The following is a 24,803-nucleotide window of genomic DNA, read 5'->3' on the forward strand; positions in this document are numbered from 1 at the left end:
TATCTATTATTGTTCAAAAGTTTATAATCGTCTCTATTATCCATGAATGAGTGAGATCATGTGGTATTTTTCCTTCATTGACTGGCTTATTTCACTTAGCATAATGCTCTCCAGTTCCATCCATGCTGTTGCAAATGGTAAGAGTTCCTTCCTTTTTAGAGCAGCATAGTATTTTATCCATTCAGCCACTCGATGTCTTTTGTTTGGAGTATTTAGTCTGTTTACGTTTAAAGTTATTATTGAAATGTACTTGTTTGTAGCCATTTCTTTTTCTGTGTGGCTGTTTTCTTCCTGAGCTTTTTATTTCTTCTTTTTATACCAGTCCCTTTAGCATTCCTTGCATTGCTGGCTTGGTGGTGATAAACTCCCTTAGCCGTTTTTTGTCTGTGAAGCTTCTTATTTCCCCTTCAAGTTTGAATGATAGCCTTGCTGGATAGAGTATTCTTGGATTCAGTCCTTTGCTTTGCATCACTTTGTAAATTTCCGTCCATTCTTTTCTGGCCTGATGTTTTTCGATGCAACGGTAGCCCAGTGGCCAAGAGGAGGAACCTGTATTTTTAAACCTATATTTAACCATAATGGCTATTATCCAAAATTTTTCTATCTAAGAGAATGGCTGTGTTGGACCAACAATTAGATTCAGGTTATGAAAAAGATCTATTCTCGCCCTTGCCAGTTTGGCTCAGTGGATAGAGTGTTGGCCTGCAGACTGAAAGGTCCGAGGTTCAATTCTGGTCAAGGGCATATGCCCGACTTGCGGGCTTGATCCTCAGTGTGGGGTGTGCAGGAGGCAGCCAATGAATGATTCTTTCATCATTGATGTTTCTATCTCTCTCTCTCTCTCTCTCCTTTTCCCTTCCTCTCTGAAATCAATAAAAATAAAGGTATAAGAACAAAGCATAAAAAAAAAAAAAAGAACAAAGCATAAATATTTTTTAAAAATAGTATCTTAAAAAAATATATCTATTCTCAAAGGGAAAAATTCCAAAATATTGAAAGAGATCAACTTTTCACTTTTACTCATATTCAAATATACTATACTAATACATATACTGATAATAAATGTGTGCTAATATTTCTTTATAACTACAACTTTCCCTTTTACTCATATTCAAACATATAAGTAAACTAACATAAATACTGATAGAAATGCATATACTAATATTTCTGGATAACTACATGATCTCAATAGATTGTACAAAGACAATTAAACTCATTTAATATTCATATGAGATATCTCCCAAAAGCTTCCACACAGTGGAAAGAAAATCAAGGGTATTCAACTATCTTTCCTGCAAGACTACTCAGAGCCTTTAATGTTCAGATGGTGACTGTGATATTCCCAGAGCAGACATATAATGTAGCATTTCCTATACTTTGTTTGATCTATATCCCTATTAGCATTTTACATAATAATAAATTACACTAAATCATGAAAAGTCTGCTTACAAGATGCAACTTATTTCAATAGTGAATTCAGAGATTGTTCTCATTAATGTCCTAAAATACCATCTATATATATAAAAGCCCACCGACCGAATGGCAGAATGACCGGTCGACCAGTTGCTATGACATGCACTGATCACCAGGAAGCAGATGCTCAATGTAGGAGCTATCCCCTGGTGGTCAGTGCACTCTCACAGTGGGAGCATCACTCAGCTGACGAGGAGGAGCAGCTGCTCAGAGGGAGGGTCCATAGCCACTTGGCTGACCAGCCATGCCCACCACCAGTGCACGAATCCGTGCACCGGGCCTCTAGTATACTAGATTTACCAGTAAATAATGCAGATTTTGTAATCCAAGAAAACAGGATAATTTCAAGAGAAACATCAAAAGTGCTTTATTCAAAGTACTGTCCATCGCTAGCTACACATTTCCCCATCTTTCAGGTAATTTGTGGATACCATCCCAATAGAACTTTTCTTGTTTTGAGACAAACCATTCAGAGACCCAATTTTCCACTTCTTAATATGTTTTGAAGTGCTGCTTAGAAAGTGCATGTGCCATCGATCGGAACAAGTGGTCATCTGAAGGAGCACGGTCTGGTGAATACAGCGGGTCTGTTAATACTTCCCAGGCAAGATCTTTTAACGCATCTTTAACTGGTTTCGAAGTGTGTGATGGCACGTCATCATGAAGCAAAATTACTTTGCCCTGTCTTCTGGAATATTCTGTTTGTTTCACAATTAAAACGTGGTTCAAATTGATTATTTGTTGTCGGTAGCAATCAGTATTAATGGTTTCACCTAGTTTTAGAAGCTCATAATACACCCCACCTTCCTGACCCCACCAAACGCAGAGCATTGTCTTCTTTCCAAAGCGATTTGGCCTTGCAGTCAATGTTGATGGTTGACCTGGATCAACCCATGATTTTGTGCATTTGGGATTCTCCACTTTTCATCGCCAGTCACAACTCAATCCAAAAAAGACTTTCTTTTGTACCATTGAAGCATATTTTACTGATGACTTTTCGTTTTTCCATTTGTCTCTCGTTCAGTTTATGTGGCACCCATTTTCCTTCCTTTAAAATCTTTCCCATTGCTTGTAAATGATCAGAAATTGTTTGCTGAGCAACGTTTAATCTTTCTGCATGTTGTTTTTGAGTTTGACACGCATCTTCATCCAATAATGCTTGTAATTGTTGGGCTTCAAACTTTTTCAGTTGACCTGGATGTTCTTTGTCTTTCACATCGAAATCATCACTTATAAAGCGTTTAAATCAGCTTTCACAAATATCTTGAGATGGAGCATGTTCATCAAAAGCTTCCTGAAGTATTCAGCAGCACTTTTCTTCAAAATAAAGTAATGAATTGTAACTTACCGCAAATGCTCTTTTTTTGGCACAAAATTCAACATTTTTAAGTGTAAAAATATCTATGATGTTAACACCTTCAGCAAATTTGACCTATGAAATTTTGAAGCTTGTTATCAATACAACAAAACAGCATACATATCAAATCGCATATATATATCAACATATGTGTAACTCCATCTATTTAAAAAAAATCCGCATTATTAACTGATATACCTAGTAAATTATAATATCCTATATAATAAAAGGGTAATATGCAAATTGACCCTAATAGCAGAATGACTGGGAACGACCCGTTGCTATGATGCGCACTGATCACCAGGGGGCGGACACTCAACGCAGGAGTTGCCCCCTGGTGGTCAGTGCGCTCCCACAGGGGGAGCTCCGCTCAGCCATAAGCTGGGTTGACAGCTGCGAGCGCAGCAGTGGTGGCAAGAGCCTCCTTGGCAGTGCTAAGGATGTCCGACTGCAGCTTAGGCCTGCTCCCTCTGGGACATCCCCCGAGAGCTCCCGGGCTGCCAGAGAGATGTCTGGCTGCCAGCTTAGGCCCGTTCCCCCTGGGGAGCAGGCCTAAGCCAGCACATGGACCCTCTCCTACCCCCTCCCCCAGTGCATGAATTTTCGTGCACTGGGCCTCTAGTTAATAAATATATTTGTTAGCATAAATGAAACTATGATCTATAGTTTATTGAAAACCATAAATTACTGGTAGTAGATTAAGATCCTAAGTATGTACAAGTGGAAAAGAAAAAGATCTTAGGATTCTTAACACTCAGCTTACTTACTTAAAATGTGCAATAAATTAGGAAGATTACTTATAAACGTTGCCCAGGAATTAAAAATATAGTACTAAAATGCAGAATACCATACTCAACTTCAGTGTAAATTTTTTGTTTTTAATTCTGAATTCTTATGGATTCATTCCACTTCTGTTTACTTTGTACAAAAATCATTTATATTTAAATTCAAGTCTGTTTTAAAAAAATAAGCCTTATCTACTAAAAATGAAGGGCCAAAAGAAGGGATTTTACAGTAAACTGTGTAGCATCTTGTCAACTTAAATAACTACATATAACAATTACAATATTAGATCTAGAAGTGTTCCCTAAGTTTAAAGAAAAAAGTAAACTCTGTTAAATATGTATCTTAGAGTTTTACTCTTCAAAAATTTGTAAAACATCATCTGGGAGACCAAAAATATCACCTTAACACTAAAATCCTACTTTCTTCATAGGAGAGATGACAGAATTTAAGATGTTTAATATCCAATGATGTGAAAACACTGGTCTTTAATTTGCTAAAAGACAGTATTCAAAAATAGAATATGTTAAGATGGTTTTTGTATTGGCAGCAGAAATCTCAATCAATGGTTTAAATATATTTGGTCAGACTTTATTAAGTTTGGATCAATAACAGGAAAGAGAAATACATATGGTAGAAACTAAAGATTATCAAAAGAAAATACATTAGAAGGGAATAAAGTTTATTTTTGAAAAATGTCGGAGTTTAAAATAATCCAAATTATTCATTCTCCCGTCTGACTAAATGCTGAATTGAAAGTACATTAAACCTATTTTTAAAATACCTCATATTCATTTTATTCTATAGAGACTGAATTAAGTACTAGTTTCCTAACTGTTTAGTAATGCCATAGCTTTACCTGTGTGACATCCAGGAAGAGCACCGATGCCATCTACTGTCGTAGAGCCCTGAATAGTGCCCAGATTATAAACAACTCCCAGAATATGCAGCTCCCCTATGTGATGGGGAAAGAGCTTTAGTCTGGCCTGTGGAGATATTTAAGTCACTCTCATTATTTGTTTTCACAGTATCATAAAAACAGTAGAACATCTAAATTCTGTAATGTTGCAGAAATATAAACTCATGACCTAAACTTTTAAATTATCAACTAATATTTCTTATTGGGAAACATTTTCTTCAAAAGGAAGTCTCTAAATTCAACAGATGCCTGGATCCTCATCGATACTTTTAATAATAATGAAATCTTCTGGTCGACCAAATATACTGACCGCAAGAAAAAAGCAAAAACTTTTCACCAGGCTTCTTAGAAAACTAACAAACCAAAGACCACTGCAAACCTATTCTTCCACCAATCTCCTCCTGTGCAATCCCAGTATCCTAATCTCTTAAATTCTAGTTTTTAAGAAAACCAGGACCTAAAACAAACTGAATAAACTGATTTTTTAAAAAGTTGTCATCTTTCTTTCAGAAAGACTTAAGACTGAAAAATAATCAATAATTACCACTTTAGATTCTTCACTGTTAATTAAGAATTCTGAAATAACTTCAGTTCCAATCATTTCGGGTTCACTTGCTACCTAAAAAATAAATTATTTTGTAAAATATACATTCTAATAAATAAAGTTATCAGATTATTAACATTCCTATGTATCAACACTAAGAACAACAATAATTATAGTTAGTATTTACTAGGTTCTTACTATGTGCTAAGGAGCTAAGCAATATGCAAAGAGTTTTACTTTTACAAGGGCAGTAAAGCCATTCAGTAGTGGGCACTTGTTTTTCCCCCCAATTTAATTCAGTACAACTCAACTAAGGACAGTAAGTGAAGTTGCAGCCACCAAGAGGTTAAAACCTCAAGAGAGAAAGTTCAGCTGCTTATTATCAACAATGGTCAAAATGGCCATTTATCTTAATCTTGCAACAAGAGCAATTTCTCCCTTTCACTCCAACCAGCACCTTTTTCCAAATTGGTTAACTACACATGGGAAAAGTAATGGCAGCCTAAGCAGGATATTTAAAAAACTGGTGGAAAATAAGGGCTGTGGGGAGAGCAAAAAAGGCCTGTCTACTCCAATCAATGACATCAGTAAGGAACTCTAGTCTCTGGCCATGTAACAAGCACAACTAACTGGCTCACACCTGGAGTAAACCTGATCCTCATGACCACAGATTTACTTTTTCCATGGATTAATTTCCCTAAATTCCAGTTCAGCATCTAGTCCATCAGTTGAAATTCATGAAGAAATCCAGAGTTTGAAATTTATAGAAAAAAGAATACCTTCAATATAAGCAATAAAAACTTTTACTTGGCTTTAATAAACCTCTTTTGAAATCTAATTATTAAACAGACTAATATACTTTAAAAGCTAATAGATATTTAAATTTTTTTCCAGGAGTAAAGGGTTCATACTCTTCTAATATGTATTCCAGGTATCCATAAAACGTTAGAAAAATGACTAAAATTCAAGTCAGAATAGAGCCATGTAAGTCTCATTCTTTCAAACTATTCACAATGAGTATAAGTAATCACAAAATGTCTTCAATTAATTTAAACAGCAAGGTTTTAAATAAGCCAATCTTTTTTTTAAAAAATGAAACACTTCAAAAGAAAAGTTTAAATAGCTCAAAGTTAATACAACAGATGTCTTTCAGGTTCTCCCTTCATAAATGAACATGAACATGTTGGAATATTTCCCAGTTCCAAAATAATGCTTACCACATTATTAAAGCACACAGGAAGGTAGTACTAAGAAGTAAAATTTATATAAAAGATATCAGTAAATGAACTAATAAATAACTAGGTAAAAAACTGTATTTGTGCAAGTTCTTTCTTTTTTTGTCCAAGTTCTTTCTGATACTCTCAACTGGATAAGAAAAATTCGTTGTTCCAGACATTCCTACTTCAAAAATAACATCTTAAATATATAAAGAGCTTACTACAGACATAGTAAAAAAGAAATATAATTCAAACAAAAAGAAATACAAATATAAGAATTTCAACTTTACTGCCCATCAAGAAGATAAAATATAAAATAGTATAAGATGGCACTTTTTAACCTATCAACTCAAGATTTTTTTTTATAAATAAGAAGACTTCATGTTGCAAAGATGAGATACCAAACCCCATATTGTGCTGGTGAGAAACTCGTTGGTATAACTTTTTGAGAAACCAATAAAATATGAAAATATTTATTCCCTAAAAAAGTTCTAACTTCATGCCTAGGAATCTTTCCTACAGAAATAATCATTATAAAAAATACTATGCACCCAAATTTTCATGGACTGATTGATAGTAAACAAATGGCACCTTCCAAAATAACTACCAATAGAGAGATAAAATAACTTACAGATCATTTGTACGATGATTACGCAAAAATGAAACAGCAAGACATTTCAAAATTACAATATGCAAATAAATCAACATAAAATGAAAAAACTATATGAAAACAATCCCATTATGTGAGGGAAAAATACAAATATAAGTTATTGAATAAACAGTGAAGTGTTAAAATGGCTACTTCTAAAAACTGAGGAGACTTTTATTTTTATTCTTTATATTCTTCTGCATTTTCAATTTTCAACAATAGGTATATAACATACTTTCTATAACTAGGGGAAAAAAGCTTAAAAAAGAGTAAGTACAGTCCACTAAACAGAGAAGTTGAAATGTTATTACAGCATCTGTTATGCTATCACCGAAACAAGCTAATTACAAATACCTTTTAATAACTTACTAGTTCTTTAACTTCTTCATCATTCTTTCCACTGCAATCTTTAGGTTGAAACTTCCAAAGCAATGACAAATTAGTCAACAAAAGTGGAACCTTCAAAGGGTTTCTAAAAGCCACTTCCACTGTGATTGGTTCTATAAAAGAAATGCCTCAGTCAGTAACTTTAATAATCCTATACTTCATCTTGTGTGCAAATTCTTTGAATACACCTTGTTTCATAGCTCTGAATTTCTGCCTAGACTATCCTTTACCAACTTGTAAATGTCTGTTTATCCAGGATTTATTTTTAAAACTGCCTCCTCAAAAGCAGTTCCTCCATTTCTCTGTACTAGAGATGGCATTCTCTCTTTGGCATTCTAACAGCACTTTGCATCTACCTATATTGGAAGCCCCACCGCCTGCTTTTATAAATGCAGCTCGCTAAATTTTGAGTTCCTAATTTATTTCTGCATCCTCAGCTTCTGGTGACTTGGGGCATACAAAACATTATGTTGAATCTACTGTAAGTAAAACAAACTAACAAAAACCATGTGTAAAAATTCCAGTATATCACCTTCTACAACTGCAAGAGGAAATCTTGAGTTATCTGAAAAACTATTCAAACAGTACTGCGTGGGATGGAAATTGGGTGGAATTACTCCTTTGTTAACCAAGGCCACAACTTGTTCCTCAAGTTCTCGCCACTGCTGAGAGGATTCATTGTCATACTCTTGATCAAGACTTACATGAGTAGCTGCTTGCTTTTCACCTAAAAAAAAAAGTATCACAATTAAATATACAGGTTTATTACTAACTACACTCAAATGAGACACTTTAAATAAAAATCTAAGTTATCCAAATACAAATATATACACTCACTCTTGCCTATTTCCAATTAACTATGAGAAAAGATATCCTCTTAGTAACCCTCACCTATCTGGAACTCTTCTGGTCTTTTCCTCCTGACTCTGAAAGGATATATTTTCTCTCATTTTCCACAGCAATTTTATATAAAATACTTCAAACATATAGAAACAAACAAAACCCATGAAGAATAATGTAACAAACAATTGTATATCAAAATTTAACAAAAGTATATTTTCATATTACCCCAAAATTATTTTTTTATAAATGTTTCAGATCTGTGAAACCCTCTTCAATCCTTCATCTCCACTGGCACCACTTCTTCCCGGAGTTGCTCCAAAGCAGAAGTATAGCATCCTCATCCTTTTTTTTTTTTTTTACTTTACCATATATGGGTATATACTAAACAATGCATAGAATTGGTTTTTATGTTTGAAATATATAAATGAAATTGTATTTGCTCTATCATTCTAACTTTTTTCACTCAGCATTTTGTTGTAGGTATTACCTATGTTGAAACATGTAGAACTAGTTCACTCATGTTCTACAGCATGAATCCTTTATATGAAAATACCAAAATCTGTCAACTCATGTGCTCCTATTGTTTCATTTTTGGCTATAAAAACAATGTTGTTATAAATATTTATTGATTTTTCACAGAGAGGAAGGGAGAGAGATAGAGAGTTAGAAACATTGATGAGAGAGAAACATCGATCAGCTGCCTCCTGCACATCTCCCACTGGGGATGTGCCCGCAACCCAGGCACATGCCCTTGACCGGAATCGAACCTGGGGCCCTTCAGTCCGCAGGCCGACGCTCCATCCACCGAGCCAAACCGGTTTTGGCTATAAATACTTTTTAAATAAAACACTAAATTAGCTCAAGAAACATATTAAGCTTAAATATAAGCTTAGAATTACTTTACTTTAACATGCACTGTATTTTAATTTTGGCCCAGTACTGCCATTCTAAGGCTCAATCCTAAGGAAAAATCCTGTATTTTAGAAAGCCTTACAACAAGAACAACAGAATAGGGGCAACTATTCTGTATGTCTATGTTCATTTGAAAACTTCCATAATAAAAAGTTAAGAACAGTTTTATTCATAAAGATGACTCTTACAACAGGATTTTATATAAAAAAGAATGGAAACAGTCAAATTATATATAACAAGCAAATGTGAAAATAAAGTACTTTTATACACTGAATGTAATATATTACAGCCATTAAAAAATTATCAAGATTATACAATTACAGGAGCATTCTTTATATGAGAAAAGCCATTATAATTATAGCTATTTACTTATTAGTTTTTAATTTACGGCTAAGAAAAAACAATGCAATGATTATCTTCAGATGGCAGAATGGTAGGTGTTATGGTATAGGATTATTTATTTTCAAATATTCTTTAACAACAACACATTTTTTAAGTGGAGAGAGGAAAAGACTTTAAAAAAATAGTCACTAGGAAACAAGGCCAAAAAAACCTTTACTAACCATCTGCTGGTCGTCTGTCATGGCCAAAGAAAACCCGTGTGGCCGAACTGTTAATATACGGTAAAGGAAGCTGCGGCAAGGGCCCATCTGGTGATAGCTGACTTACATTCTAAGAGAAAGACAAAAGAAATAAAAAAGAATTTCTGAGTAAACTCCATTTTCCTTATATTTGTTTCCCCATTTGTATTGTTGTTGTTAATCCTCACCTGAGGATATACTTTTCCCATAGCTTCTTCACAGTGTGGAAGGGAGAGAGGGAGGGGAGAGAAACATCAATGTGAGAGAGACACACTGATGGGTTGCCTGAAGCGAACCCACAACCCAGGTACATGCCCTTGACTGGGAGTCGAACCCAAGACCCTTCGGTGCACAAGCCAACACTCTAACCATTAAGCTACACCAGCCAGGGCTGCTTCCCCGTGTTTTAATAGACAAGGAATTAAAAGCATGTTAAGCAAAAATAGTAAGATAAAGAATTACTAGTTTTACTTAATAGATCAGAGATATAGAATTTAGAGATTTATTCTGGCCCAAGAAAGTCTTTCTAAGATTATTCAGCTAGTTAGCTCTCTTTGGATGCTAAACTTCCAAACAGTATCTTGGTATGCATTTTACTTCCTATGACTCATTACAGCATCCTATCTGCCAAAATTTTAATCCACATGATTTTAAATAATAAAGCATAAAGGGTAATTACTTCCTACAGGACAGAAATGCAATAATATTCACTCTTCAAAGGACTATACAAAAAAATTGTAACTTCCAATTTTCCCCATAAAACAATGCTTTACATCTCTTATCCTTCTGTGTCAGGGAAATATTTTTCCTTCAATTTTTCTGGATTACACCATAATAATTTGTCTACTTCCCACAGATCCATACTTCATTTTTCATAGCGAAAACAGAGGGGACATACTTTCCACAGGGTGATATGAGGACCCAATATATTATAAAATCAATTAAGATTTTTTTTAAAAACTCCAAAAGCATAATAATGAACAGTCCAGAAAACATGTAATTTCTTTAAGATTCTAAGAACAGCCACAAATCAAATATATACTGGAATATTAAAATTCTTTTTTGCCCTAGCCAGTTTGGCTCAGTGGATAGAGTGTCGGCCTGCAGACTGAAGGGTCCCAGATTCGATTCACGGTCAGGGCACATGCCCCGTTTCAGGCTCGTCCCCAGTAGGGTGCATGCATGAGGCAGCCAATCCATGATTCTCTCATCACTGATGTTTCTAGCTCTCTCTCCCTCTCCCTTCCTCTGAAATGAATGAAAATATATATTTTTAAAAATTTTATCGTTTAAAGAACTCTGGAAGGGCAATGCAACTCCGAGCTATGACCAAAGAACAGCTTGTCACATTTTATTATGACAGATAATTATATATACACTAGAGCAGCAGTCGCCAACCTTTTGGACCTCACGGACCACCAGTGGTCCACGGATAACTGGCTGGCTACCGCTGCTCCAAAGGTTTCCTTAAACCAGTGGTCACCAACCTTTCGGACCTCACAGACTACTAGAGACCTGGTGACGACAGGAGGTTGGCTTTGGGAGTCCACTAACCACCAGGGGCAGCTCCTGCGTTGAGCGTCTGCCCCCTGGTGGTCAGTGCACGTCAGAGCGACCAGTCGTAAAGGTCACTTGGGCTTTATATATATAGATATTCTAATAAAACTTTATTAGACTCCTGCTGGATAGTACTAAATATTAAGCTTTTTGCTAAAAATGATTAAAATTTTAATATCTACTCCAGAAACTATGTATTCACCTTGTAAACATAAAGATATTCTCTGAGGAAGGACCCTTGCTGAGCCGCAGATTGTTTACTTTCGTTGATTAAAATATGCCTGAAAGCAGACACAGCATTGTCCAGCTGCCTAAGAGTGTAGGATTGGCGCCCAATAGTGAAGTTAATGTGATCCTCTGCAAGAGACCAGCCTTTTCCTTTGTAAACTTGCATGGCTTGACAATAGCAGCGTAACGCATGCTTTTTCTGTAAGAAAATAAACACAACAAAGTATTACACAACAAATTCAAATTTCTCTGGGACTGAAAAAAATAAATACGCACACACACACAAAATCAAGTAACTAGTAACGGGTTCTTCCAAGGCTGGGATAATGAAGAAAACAAAACCAACATTTTGGAAAACCTCTCAACAATTACTACTAAAAACCAAGAGCAAGCAGCTGTTTTGTCCAAGGGCAAGAAGTCTAAAAGTCAGAAATAATGATGACTTCATGGAACACCACCTGGGAGTTTCCAAAGCAGTAGCGTTATGGAGTTACGGATTAGTTAGAGGCTTGGTTGTTAGCTTATAAACGAGAGTGATCTTATGAAGTCTCAATTTTGTTAGGGTCATCTCTCTTTATACCACTGCACTGGGCTGAATGGAAATACCCCATGTGTGCTAAAACTGCGTATGTGAATATACAGTTGTATACACACACACATTTTTAAACTACTGTTTTGTTTGTTTGGTATTATTTTCGTGGTTTTTTTTTGCCCCCTGCATCCTGCCACATCTGAGCAGATATTTGGAATTAATCAGCTATAATCACTGCCACCTGCTGAACTCAGACAACTTCCTAAAGATGGAATTTGGTACCAAGGAAGAGGCCTCCCTCCACTAAACCTTTTGCTTCAGAAAATACTCTTGTATCCACTTCCCATCCCAGGGTAGATTACAAACTTTGCACCATGTATTGCCAGAATTATTTGTTTCTTTAAGAAATGTTTTCTTTTTTCTTTTTTTTTTTTTAATATATTTTATTGATTTTTTACAGAGAGGAAGGGAGAGAGATAGAGAGTTAGAAACATCGATGAGAGAGAATCATCGATCAGCTGCCTCCTGCACATCTCCCACTGGGGATATGCCCGCAACCCAGGTACATGCCCTTGACCGGAATCGAACCTGGGACCTCTCAGTCCACAGGCCGACGCTCTATCCACTGAGCCAAACCGGTTTCGGCAAGAAATGTTTTCTTTATAAAGAGATAATGAAAGCAATCTACAGTCATCTACCACTTGACAGCATGCAGGGAACCACCATCTGACTGCTGCTACCACTCTCTACCTCCAGCAAAGCTCCCTCCAACTAATGCTTGAATGGACCCTGGGAGTTAATGAAGATCTCGCCAACCCAACTGCTTCTGGGGACAAAGAAGACTTCTACTCATTTACTACTTAGTAAATGCCATCATAAAGCACCCTGGAAGACAACAGAAGAGCAGAGCTGAAGTGGGGGAAGGTTCAACCCCTACTCAATAGTAAATGCTGTTTGAATGCATTCATCTTATCTGGATTTTCACATATATGATTTGGGTTAGCCTTACACAAATTGGGGCAAAATTCCAAATGTTTTTGTTGTTTTTTTAAAAAGGAGGCTCAGAAAAATTGCTCTACCAAAGTCAAGTTGTAAGCAGAACATCAAGGTATTTTTTTCACTGTACTCCCCCATTCAATCTTGGCTGCCACAATCAGACAGATAGAAAGCGCGAGGACCCTTTTTTCTTGCATCTGCACTGGAACCTTGGCAGCAACAGTAACTGCTCCAGGTCTGTCAAATAGATGCACAGAATTTCAAGACTGAATCCCAGACTTTTCTAAATCCAAATCTTATGCTCTTATCAACATAAAATATTACACAGTACCTTGAAACAAAATTTGTATCTGTCTTTAGGATTAATATTAAGTCATAAAATATTAACAAATGACATACATTTATAAAATAAATAACAAATTATAACAAATAGAAACTAAAATAATAAGTTGTTTTCTTTTTTAAAGAAAATGCACTCACCTGTCCTGCTTTACTAAACCGATGGCCTGCCAATATCATATGAAACGCGTATTTTCTAACCATGGGACTCTTCATATTTATAAAGCAGTGAGCCGCCTGTTCCAAAAGAAGAGCACTTCGAAGATCAGAGTCCTGTTGAATGTTTAAGAGAAAAGGTGAGTTTCACACACACAAAAAAAAATGGGTGAAAAACATTTACTTTCTTAATAACATATTCAATGTTTAACTTAGAGTATCTGAGGGCAGAGAGCAAGGGGTAAGTAATCCAATCCTGATAATTCTTTTTCCCAATAAGCACATTAAAAAAAAAAACCTTCAGAAAACACTCTACCATGAAGTATTTTCTTTTGCTTTTCATAAAGCCAAATGCCTGGTTATGACATACACCACGTAAAAAAGCCTCTGAAGAAATGCAATCCCTTTTCAAATGGAAAAAACAGTATGTAAACTGATAACTTAATACAGATATACTGATTAATGATAAACCAGAAAATAGAGCACACACAAACACACAAAAAAAGATTCACACCTATCTAATTTCTTCTGCAAATTGATCTGTGACATCCAATAGTGTATTTCCCTCCAAATAAAAAGGAAAAATAAAACAATGTATGTAAGTTATAAAATAATTTAATCTATTACTTTATCCTCCATAAAGTTTTATTGTATTTGAAAAGAATTCTTAATTTTTGCTGTGATTCAAGTGGACCAAAAAAGCTACTGCATTAAAAAGTTCAGAAGGCTTCCCCTTTAAGGAGTATTGCCTGCTATATTAATGAATGGCAAAACTCAAATTATTTCCACCTCAACTGAATCTTACAACAGTGTCTACAAAAACCACATACTGCACTTACATCCTAATCCATAAGAAAAATCTTTCAACTGAAAGAGCCATCATTACTTTCTAAATCACTGAGAGAAAGTACTGAAGGTTGCTGATCAAGTATCAACAACATTTTCACCAAAACTTTCTCTAGGTTTCCAGCTACTCTCAAGCAGAACTTACCATGCCCTTCCACGTGTTCTGCTGCCATTATTTTCCCCAGGGAAAGTTGAAAACAGAAAACATTGACTTTAAATGAAATCATTTCAACAGATTATAGTTACATCAAAAAGTATTCAGACACTATTATAACTATCTCTGCAGCAATCATAAAATTATATTAGAGTTGGAACAGATATGAGGAAACACTCCAGAAACATTCAGTAAACGGTAGATATTATCTATTTCAAACCCCTCAGGACAAAAACTAAATAATCAGATAATGTTTCTGGTAACTAAGAGCCAAAAGCTAGTAAGTGAGGAAATTAGGAATATACAATTAACAAATGGTTCTATATCAATGCATCAGAATTACCATGGGGGGGAGAGGAAGGGTTGGAAGCTTACATCTTCATTTTCTTAGGACAATATTTTCTTTATTTTAAATTAATACAAACTCTTTTTTCCTTAAAGACTAAATGTTTGAAGGAAAAAAAGTGAACATCTTTCTTTCCCATCCCATGCCTCATCCAATTTGCCAGCTTAAAGTGGTATACTAGTATATATATTACATGTGTGCTTATATGCTAGTTTTTTAAAAACACACACTTTTCTATGCATAAATGATATTAGAGTATTCTTTATTTTGCTTTTTAAACTTATTATCATGGACATCTTTCCAAGACATCTACATCTCTCATTTCTCATTTCTTTTAAAGCTACATTGTATTCCATTACACAAACATACACTAATCTATTAACAGTCTCCAACTGATTTATTATTGCTTCAAACTTTTCTAACTATAAGAAAAAATACTTCAATAAACATTTTCTAGCCCTGGCGGGTTTGGTTCAGTGAACAGAGCATCGGCCTGCAGACTGGAGGGTGCTGGGTTCGATTTTGATCAAGGGCACATGCCTAGGTTGCGGATTCGATCCCCAGTAGGGGGTGTGAAAGAGACAGCCAATCAATGAGTTTCTCTCATCACTGATGTTTCTCTCTCTCTCTCCCGCTGTGAAATCAATAAAAATATATTTACATTTTTCTAAACAAATGTGACTAATTATATAAATACTAGAAGCCGGGTGCATGAATTTGTGCATGGGTGGGGTCCCTCAGCCTGCCCAGAGATAGGGGCTGTCTCACCCAGTCACCTTCAGGGGTGATGGGGACCGGCCGGCCGGGGAGGAACCTTGGGAGGGCTCCAGGATGAGTCTGGCCCTTTCGCCCAGTCCTGATCGATCAGCCAGACCCCAGCAGCAAGCTAACCTTAGCGGTCAGAGTATCTGCCTCCTTGTGGTCAGTGCATGTCATAGCGACTGGTCAGTGATCAACTGAATGGTCAAACAATTGTTCAGACACTTAGCATATTACGCTTTTATTATATAGAATTTTTATTAGACAAATTTCTAAAAATAGAACTGCTGACTTAATGAAAGCTATGCTTATACTTCAAATTCTAATCAAGACAGACAAACTGCTATAAAAAGAAGTACCCATATATATTCTTGTCAACAGAGAATGAGAGTACATATTTTCTCTACTCAGCCCAAGATCATTTTTTAACATCTATCTCTTTAATAAAAGGAAAATGACTCTTTCTCAACATGCATTTCTTTAACAGTAGGCTGCTAATCTTTTCCTATGTTTAAAGGTCTTTGTACTTTTTTTTGTGAATTGCCTATTTATACTCTTTTGTGAATGGGTTTTTGTGATTATGTGGTTTGTAAGAGCCCTTTGTACACTTAATAAGTATCAAGCCTTTATCACACATTTGCAAATAGTATTTCCCAATTTTGACATGAAGGAGTTTATTCTTTAGAAGTCAAGCATATTATATTTGCCATTGTTTTCAGGATACTACATCAAACTCGGAAAGGATGTTATCATTCCTAGATTTTTTAAATGCTCTCCTGTATTTTCTTCTAGTTTTTTTGTTTTGTTTTATTTTTCACATTATAATCCAGCTATAGTTATATTATCATGTAATGACTAATCCAACCCCAAACAGCTAGCTACAAGTCACAATAGCATTCAGTGAATTATCTAACACTCTTCACTAAATTAAATGACACCTAATCATATGTATTTAAATTCTCATTCCATTCCATTCCTGTCTATTCTTATCACTGTAAACAGTTTTAATTTCTATAGCCTTCAAATGCATTTTAATAAATAAAAAAGGTAATTCCCTCTAATTACTTTTTCTATTTTGGAACTTTATTCAGACTTCTCAATAGAGTTTCATAGTTTTTTCTCTCAGTCCTATATATTTCTTAAGTTTATTCCTAGCATGTGTGCACACATAACATACAAACACACACACACACAGAATAAATACGTATTTTTAAATTGCCAATGAAACATCATTAAATTGCAAAACTTGGATGGGCAGCAATCCTGGACATTCTGATTAATATAAGGATATGCCACAGATATCTTTGATAGTGTGTAAATGACTCTAATATATAATCCAGATGAGAACGAGCACAGTAAACCCTCAGCCTTCTCAAATTTAACCAGCAAGGACTGACCAATTTAGGAGAGACCTGGAAGTCCATGGCATGTATTAATTTAGCTAAAGCAAAATTTGATTCTTTTATCCAGTAAAGCTGTTGTCTGAGAAAGAATGAATTTTCAGATCCGAATAACTACATTCATATCTCATTGCAGCTTAGTTCTTTGTTAGCTCATCTCTTTCAGTGACACCTCTAGTAGAAAAAAACACTGCTTTGAAACACATAAAAAAAGCCCTGAAAAGAATGACAACTGCCATGAATGTTTTTGAAAGGAAAATGAAAGAATTTTAGTGATAGAGTTTTATTCAGAAAGCAGAAGCTATGAATGAGTTGAAGAATATTTTATTTTCTGTAGTTCATGATATGACAAGACTATTATCCTATATAATAAAGAGCTAATATGCTAATTAGACCGAACAGCCAAACGACCATCCAGACGACATTCTGGACAACCGTCCGGATGACCTTCGGATGAAGCCAGGGCTGCAAAGGGCTGCGAGGCCATCTGAGGCTGCGAGGGCCGGCCGAGGCAGCTGGGGATGCAATGGCCGAGCCCCTTGCACAAATTTCATGCATCAGGCCTCTAGTATATACTATAAGGAAGAAGAAGAAGAAAAAAATAAACCTATGATACCACTTTAACAAGAACTCTAGCCTATAAACTTTGCCCACAAACAAGAGGTAATTTTAACAAAAACAGAAAGGGCCCTAACCGGTTTGGCTCAGTGGATAGAGCATCAGCCTGAGGACTGAAGGGTCCCAGGTTCGATTCCAGTCAAGGGCATGTACCTTGGTTGTGGGCACATCCCCAGTGGGGGGTGTGCAGGAGGCAGCTGATCGATGTTTCTCTCTCATCGATGTTTCTAACTCTCCATCCCTCTCTCTTCCTCTCTGTAAAAAATCAATAAAATATATATTTTTAAAAAACCCTGCCTTCAGGAGAATGTTTAAAAAAAAAAAAAGCTGAAAGGGCAACGTTAACTTAAATTATGAGGATAAATATAGGGGGAAATCATCTAAGCTGGGAGGCGTGAATAAACACCTCCATCTTGTGGATAAACACAAGCTTAACTGAAATCAACTCCCAGGATGGCTGTAAGATTTTTTTCTTCACACAATTGTGAGGTTACCAGGAAAGGTGCTACCAGCTGATCAATTTAACACAGGACAGTTCCTCCCAACCTGGAGAAATTTATAAAAACTGTTGCTATTACTCTCCCTGGGAAACTGATTTAATGTCATTAAATGCAGTAGTAGACAAAAAGAGCTATAAGACTAGAATAAATGTTCAACATAGAAACAGACACAAGCAGAGGAAAAGCATCCCTTCTTAAACAGCAGGTTCCAGCCCACTCTCCTATGTGGAGGTGAATGTGGCATGCCTTGTCATTAAGCTGAGACTGTTCTGCCACGCTGAGAACAACACAATATACCATCCACTTGCCCATCCATTTGCAGTTCAAAATAGAAAGTCAAAGCACAGCTCTTTTCACCCAGGCCTCCCAGCTTCTTTTGCTATAATGGTATTAGCAAAATCTAACAAGCACAATTCATAAATGTCAAGAGTATGTAACGCAGTTCCCTATCCTCAAGACGAGTGAACTTTTGACGATATTATGCAGCCCTCCTAGTTAATGAAATACATACAATAAATACACATTAGTTAAAATTTAACATAACTTTATATACATTATGCCTAGAAGTCTTTACTTTTAAACTGTCTCAAAGAAATATCTGAAAGGTACAGCAGAGAAGGCCACTGAGAATCACAATTTCTAGAGAAATAGAAGCCACACATTACTCCAAAGTAGTAAATGACAATGATAAGTTTGCTAGAATTTCATGACAAAATAAATCATCCAAGTTTGAAAAAGAAAGGTGAAAGCAAAGAGATAGAAAGGAAAAGAGAACAAGGACAGAAAATTACAAGGTTAAAATGCAGACAGAAGAATTTGCTCTAAAAAAATTTTATCCAAGCTCCTAAACCACAAATTCCTTTTATATTCACTGAGAATCCCTAGGTTGAAAACAACAGCAACATACTCAAACCCAAGTAAAGATTACTTATTATATTACAGAACATCAACACACAGGAGTCTATATTCAGCTCTATCAAACAGTTTATGTCTGGCAACAGTTCATACTGGTCAGTGTTCATGCAGAATCAATTATTAAACATTTTTAATATCATCTCTCAACCTAATTAGTTATATCATACAGAAACCTTTTGAAAACAATTAAGGTTCAGTTCAACATTTGTAAATCACATACCATGTGCCAAGCCCTGTGTTAGGCACTAAGGATAAAAATATAGAAGGTAGCACAGTCCCCTACTCTCAAAAGCTCATAACTTAAATGTAATATGACAAGTCAGGTCTCACAGCACTGTAAGAGAGGGCTTGGCAGAGACACTTGGGACAACCTGGTATACTGCAGATGACTATATGAAGGACATAACAGAAAAAGGGCCAGAGAAAGGACATTAAGGAGGGATATTAAAGAAGTTAATCACCCCCTCCCCCAATTGTGTTACTGACAGGTAAGAGAATATGGGCGCATCTCAACTAGTTTCAAAACCTTGAGCAAATGAGAAGCTACCTGGTTATGACCATTTAAGATCATGATCTATAAGGTAAGGAAGTTTATATGTCTACTCATTGGTATGTCAACTTAAAGATAAGTCTAAAAGGCAGTTGGCCATACAAATCTAAAACTCAAAAAGTCAGGGCTGGAGACAGATTTGAGAGTGAAAATCATGCCTATGAACAAATCACCCCCCAAAATATATAGAGTGAAAAGTACAGAATGGTCCAAAAAGTAAAATCATAGTGAATAGTAATAGCCCTGGCCGGGTGGCTCAGTTGATTGGAGCATCATCCCATACACCAGGTTACAGGTTCAATCCCCGGTCGGGGAGCAACTGATGGATGTTTCTCATATTGATGTTTCTCTCACTCTCTCCCTCCTTTTCTCCCTCTGCCTTCTTCTCTCGCTAAAAATCAATAAAAACATATCCTCGGGTGATGATAATAAATAAATAAAAATGTAGTGTACATTACATTAAAATTTAAGGAGCAAAGGAGGTGTTTGATTTCGTTCTTCTGTTCTTATGCACGTTCATCTAAAAAAATGTGTCTTTAAACATACTTTTAAATAAATTACTATCATTCTTTACAAGTCTGTAGAAATGCAACTTAATGTTATAAATCTTTAATGGCAACTATAAATGGATTACTTTTTCTCTTTTGAAATATTCATATAGATTTTTTAAACGCTTATGGTAATTTTTTTTAACATCATACTACTAAAATAAGATTAAAAATTCCTGAGTGATCACTCTTTTAAGTATCAATTTTACATGAGGGATGATGCACAAGCTTGTTTAATTGTTGTTATGCATAGGTCACAACCTAATTCACAGAATATGTACAACACGTTTGTGGTTAATAATAATGTAGACTTAAATCTATAAATAAAATCAGTTTATAAAATATTGCATATAAAATTTATTCAAATAACTAAAGTAGCCATGTTATAAATTCCCAGAGAGATTCCTCTCTAATTTTGTTTTACACATCCTCAAAAAAAGGGGACACTTTCTAAAAATTATGAAATAACACTAATTAAAACAAATACTACACAGTTTCAGTACCTCACTGGTCAACCGTATTAGAAGAGCTGCAGCCTCTGAATATTTGCTTTGGCTTTTTAAGATTTCAGCACTAAGCAATACACATCTTTCAGCCAATATCATATTCCTAAAAAAATAAAAGACAAGAAAAATATAATTAGCACTACAATAATATCTTTATACATCATAGCAACTATGTGTTCAACAAACATTTCCAATTCTAGTTTTTGAGTAAAAAGAAATCCATGTCCTTGTTTTCCACTTACCAAAAAAGTTTAAAAGAACCCTAAGAATTCTCATAACTATTCAAAGCTTTTCATCATATAAATTTGTGGTAAAAATACTAAGTAAAGTCACATTTCCAGTGTGCAAAACGCTAAGACTTATCTAGTATCCATAAACCAGCAGCTATTTACCAAATAAAACTTGCTCGGAACAGAAATGAATACAAACTTTTCACTCTTATTTCTGGCTCCCTTTGCTACCTCACTCTCCTAGCTCTTTTTCAGTCTCCTTCAATCCTTCCTCTTTCTTCACAGAAAGCTGTATCTCCTGCCAGAATCTCCAAATCTATTCTCAAATAGATTACATAAGGTATAATAGGTAAAATTCAATATTGGCTCCACCATTTACTAGCTGTGTGCCCTTGGGCAAGTTAAACTCTTAAGTTTCAGTCTTCTCATCTGTAAAATACAGATAATAATTGTACCATTTTATAGGCTTAAGATTAAATGATGCCCTGACCAGTTTGGCTTAGTGGATGGAGCGTCGGCCTGCGGACGCAAGGGTCCCAGGTTCGATTCCGGTCAAGGGCATGTACGTTGGTTGCAGTCACATCCCCAGTGGGGAGTATACAGGAGGCAGCTGATCGATGTTTCTCTCTCATTGATGTTTCTGACTCTCTATCCCTCTCCCTTTCTCTCTGTAAAAAATCGATAAAAGTATATATATAAAAAAAAAGATTAAATGAGCATGTAAACTACTTTGGCATAGTAGCAAATGCTGAACATTCAATAAATGTCAATTATTAGTATTAGTGTTGTGCTGTAAATATAACACCATGACAAGTACTACTTATACTCCAACAACACTCTAAGACAACCCATGCATGCTACATAGAAAAGTCAGATTAATCTTCCTGAAAAACAACTTTTATTATGTCAAGGCTGTACTCAAATATTCAGTAAGTTCCCACTTACTACTACATAACTCTTAACTTCAGCTTAAACAATAGAGGGCTGAGGCTCCCCACAGCGATTTCTCGCATACCATCTTACCATATGTACCACCCAACACTTTTAATACTCTCAAACCCCCTCACCTCGCCAGGGCTCAATTCCCTTTCTCTATCAGGCAGCATCCAAAACATCATTCCTGCCAATCACAATTTCTGAATTGTCTTTATGTCCATCAAATCCCAACCACCTTTCTTTCAAGGTCTATTCCCCAACCATCCCATGAAACTCCCTGACTACTTCTGGACCAGCTCATAGTCTCATTATAAGTAATGAGTTCTAACAGTTCTCACGATGTGTACAAAACATCTCTCATTTCCTTCCCTGGACTATTATTGAACTGTTTGTGTTTTGCCTATTTAACCTGGAAAGTTCAAAATGGCTAACTCCTGGTTTAACAGCGGTTAAGGTTAGATGTTCCCACAATACAAATCACCCTCAATATAACATGTAGCCTCGACATTACACATAACCAATTCCTGAGCACAAATCCAAATAAAATAGGAAACACTAGTTTCAGAAAATTACCTCATCTTGTCTCTGACTATATTAACTTGCATGAAAAACGCAGAACCATTTATATTCAATAAGAATATAAATGCCAATTTACTTCTAAATGGAAAGAACATAAATATTCTAGTCACCTACTTGCAGATATCCCTGTACGTTTGGATTGCTGTATCCATGTAATGTGCAGGGTATGGCCTCGCTGCTCCTTGCTGAAGAAAAGCTGACACTGCTGCCATTTCCTGGAAGAAAAGACATTATTTACACTATTTCAGACACGCTTGTGGTTCAGCATTCAGGAAGCCTAAATACTGGAATGAAATTTGATGAGATTTTTATGCATGTACATGTACAAATTTTATAGCCTAACACTGACTTTAAAAATATACTTAAAGCTTTTAAATTTTAAATTCTCTAGTCAAATTCCCAAGTCTGTTATTCAGTATTTAAATGAGACAGACTATGATTTCCATGACAATATGAACTGTATGTTTCAAAGTTCCTCTGTATCCTCAGCACCCAGAAGTGCCTGCTCCAAAATTTAGTGAATAAACCAAATAAAACTATGTCATATCCATGTGTGACAAAATATTCTACAGCTCTGAAATGTATTTTCTTAACTAGTTTATATTTTAATATAATGAATTTACATAGTTCTATGTTGCATAAAAATATCAAATATATTGACTATGTAGAATTATACTATACTTATATTATACAAAAAATACATACTTACTACTTATGTTTTTGTCTGTGTTCCAGTTACAGAGACACATGTTTTAAGAGGACTGTTCCGACATTTTTCCTCAAGGCCCATTACTTTTAGGGCAGCTTTTACAGACTACCAGGATTTTCACGCACGCACACATTATGTCATAGCAATAAGCCTTTATTTTTCAGTGCTAAACTATTTTCTCTCATATAGCTACTACTAATATCTTCATCTAAATGGCTTAAGGCAGTATTTATCATACTACAGATAAAAAATGAAAAAACTTAAGTGCCATAAAATCATAGAAATTTTTGCCATATCTTTAGAAGATTTTTACCTCCATACAAACATTAAATTTGCAGGTACATTACGTAAAATTTAATAATTGTAAATTTAAACCTATGTTATAAGGTATTAATGAGATGACATTCAGTATGTGTGATGTCATTAACTTACATTAGATGACTATAATAGAAAAATCAGAGAATGTCTAACCAAGAACAGTTCACATAATTTTTTAAAAAATATATTTTATTGATTTCTTACAGAGAGGAAGGGAGAGGGATAGAGAGCTAGAAACATCGATGAGAGAGAAACATCAATCAGCTGCCTCCTGCACACTTCCCACTGGGCATGTGCCCACAACCAAGGTACATGCCCCTGACTGGAATCGAACCCGGGACCCTTGAGTCCGCAGGCCGACGCTCTATCCACTGAGCCAAACCAGTTAGGGCTCACATAATTTTTTAAAACACTTGAACACAGCATATTTTCTGTTCCTGAACAAGATGGTCAACAAGTTAGTTGACTTTTTCACTGAAAATATTACAGAAATAAAAGGGAATTGTAATATAATTTTGCTATTTTAGCTTCACATTTTTAAATTACCCATTTTAGTTTTATATATACATAGGATTAAAAAATACAAAACAGAAGCAATTAAACAAGTGTCTACATCATAATGGCCCAACGGAGTATTTTAACCCTTTGAGTGCCAACCAATATCCTAGGAACGATGCTAAAATTGCCAAGGCATTTTGAGTTAAGGTTTTTAAATTTTTTTCCCCACATAAAAAGTGAACTACTAGCATCTAATAGTGACACTGCAGGAGGAGCGCGATAGAGCTCCCAGCACTTTTGGCGAAAGGCAAGAGGAGCAAGAGGAGCGCGATCGCGCTCCCCAGCACTTTGGGGTTAAGTTCTTATACAGTTTGTTCTTCACACTTTTGTTTATAAGCTTGCATGTTTTAAAGAAGATTAAGTAGAAAGTAACAATGCTAGTTTTACTCTTTTCTAGGCACAGGAAGCAAATTTTATATATATATTTAAAACAACTTTTCAAAAATACTGAAAGGTGATAACAAGTATAGAAAATTCTTTCTAAAACACCTAAGTTTACACACCAATTACTGACGTTGTACCATAGGTGGTACAATGCTAACTGACAGCTTATTACATACAAGGAGGTATGCTAAGCACCTTAGATGCCTTATACCTTATCGAATCCTGTGCCATTAGGATTTATATTTTATAGACAAGAAAACCGAAACTTACAAATACTCAGTAATTTACATAAGAGAACAGTCTGTCTTACGTCAAAGTACATGTTCTTAACCAATTTATAGTCTTACATTAGGAAAAAAAAATTTCAAGCAATTTTAGAAGACTATTCAAGAAGTCCAAAATAAAAGCATCTTCTAAAAAAAGTAAACTTTACACTTTGAATATAGTAACTGAAATTGGAATTAAATTTTGAAA

General features: G+C 35.4%; 1 protein-coding gene and 1 non-coding gene across 17 annotated transcripts in view; both read right to left on the reverse strand.

The window, feature by feature from the left end:
- TRAPPC8 (trafficking protein particle complex 8) overlaps window positions 1–24,803 on the reverse strand; it is a 73,165-nt gene that overhangs the window by 21,717 nt on the left and 26,645 nt on the right. For 14 of the 16 annotated variants that reach the window (XM_036323762.1, XM_036323747.1, XM_036323749.1 and 11 more), the window contains 9 exons: window positions 22,475–22,575; window positions 20,613–20,718; window positions 13,459–13,590; window positions 11,425–11,649; window positions 9,648–9,756; window positions 7,862–8,056; window positions 7,312–7,442; window positions 5,077–5,151; window positions 4,473–4,599 (listed from right to left, as the gene is read on the reverse strand). In XM_036323762.1, coding sequence (XP_036179655.1) covers window positions 4,473–4,599; window positions 5,077–5,151; window positions 7,312–7,442; window positions 7,862–8,056; window positions 9,648–9,756; window positions 11,425–11,649; window positions 13,459–13,590; window positions 20,613–20,718; window positions 22,475–22,575 — 1,201 coding nt within the window. The remainder of the gene's footprint in view (window positions 1–4,472; window positions 4,600–5,076; window positions 5,152–7,311; window positions 7,443–7,861; window positions 8,057–9,647; window positions 9,757–11,424; window positions 11,650–13,458; window positions 13,591–20,612; window positions 20,719–22,474; window positions 22,576–24,803) is intronic. The other 2 variants (XM_036323752.1, XM_036323758.1) reach the window with 2 other exon arrangements.
- On the reverse strand, window positions 13,101–13,232 carry LOC118663882. Its single transcript, XR_004970185.1, has one exon. It is a non-coding gene; the product is annotated as a small nucleolar RNA SNORA31 (small nucleolar RNA).

This window comes from Myotis myotis, unplaced genomic scaffold, assembly GCF_014108235.1.
Source record: "Myotis myotis isolate mMyoMyo1 unplaced genomic scaffold, mMyoMyo1.p scaffold_m19_p_9, whole genome shotgun sequence".
Classification (NCBI taxonomy): Eukaryota; Metazoa; Chordata; class Mammalia; order Chiroptera; family Vespertilionidae; genus Myotis; species Myotis myotis.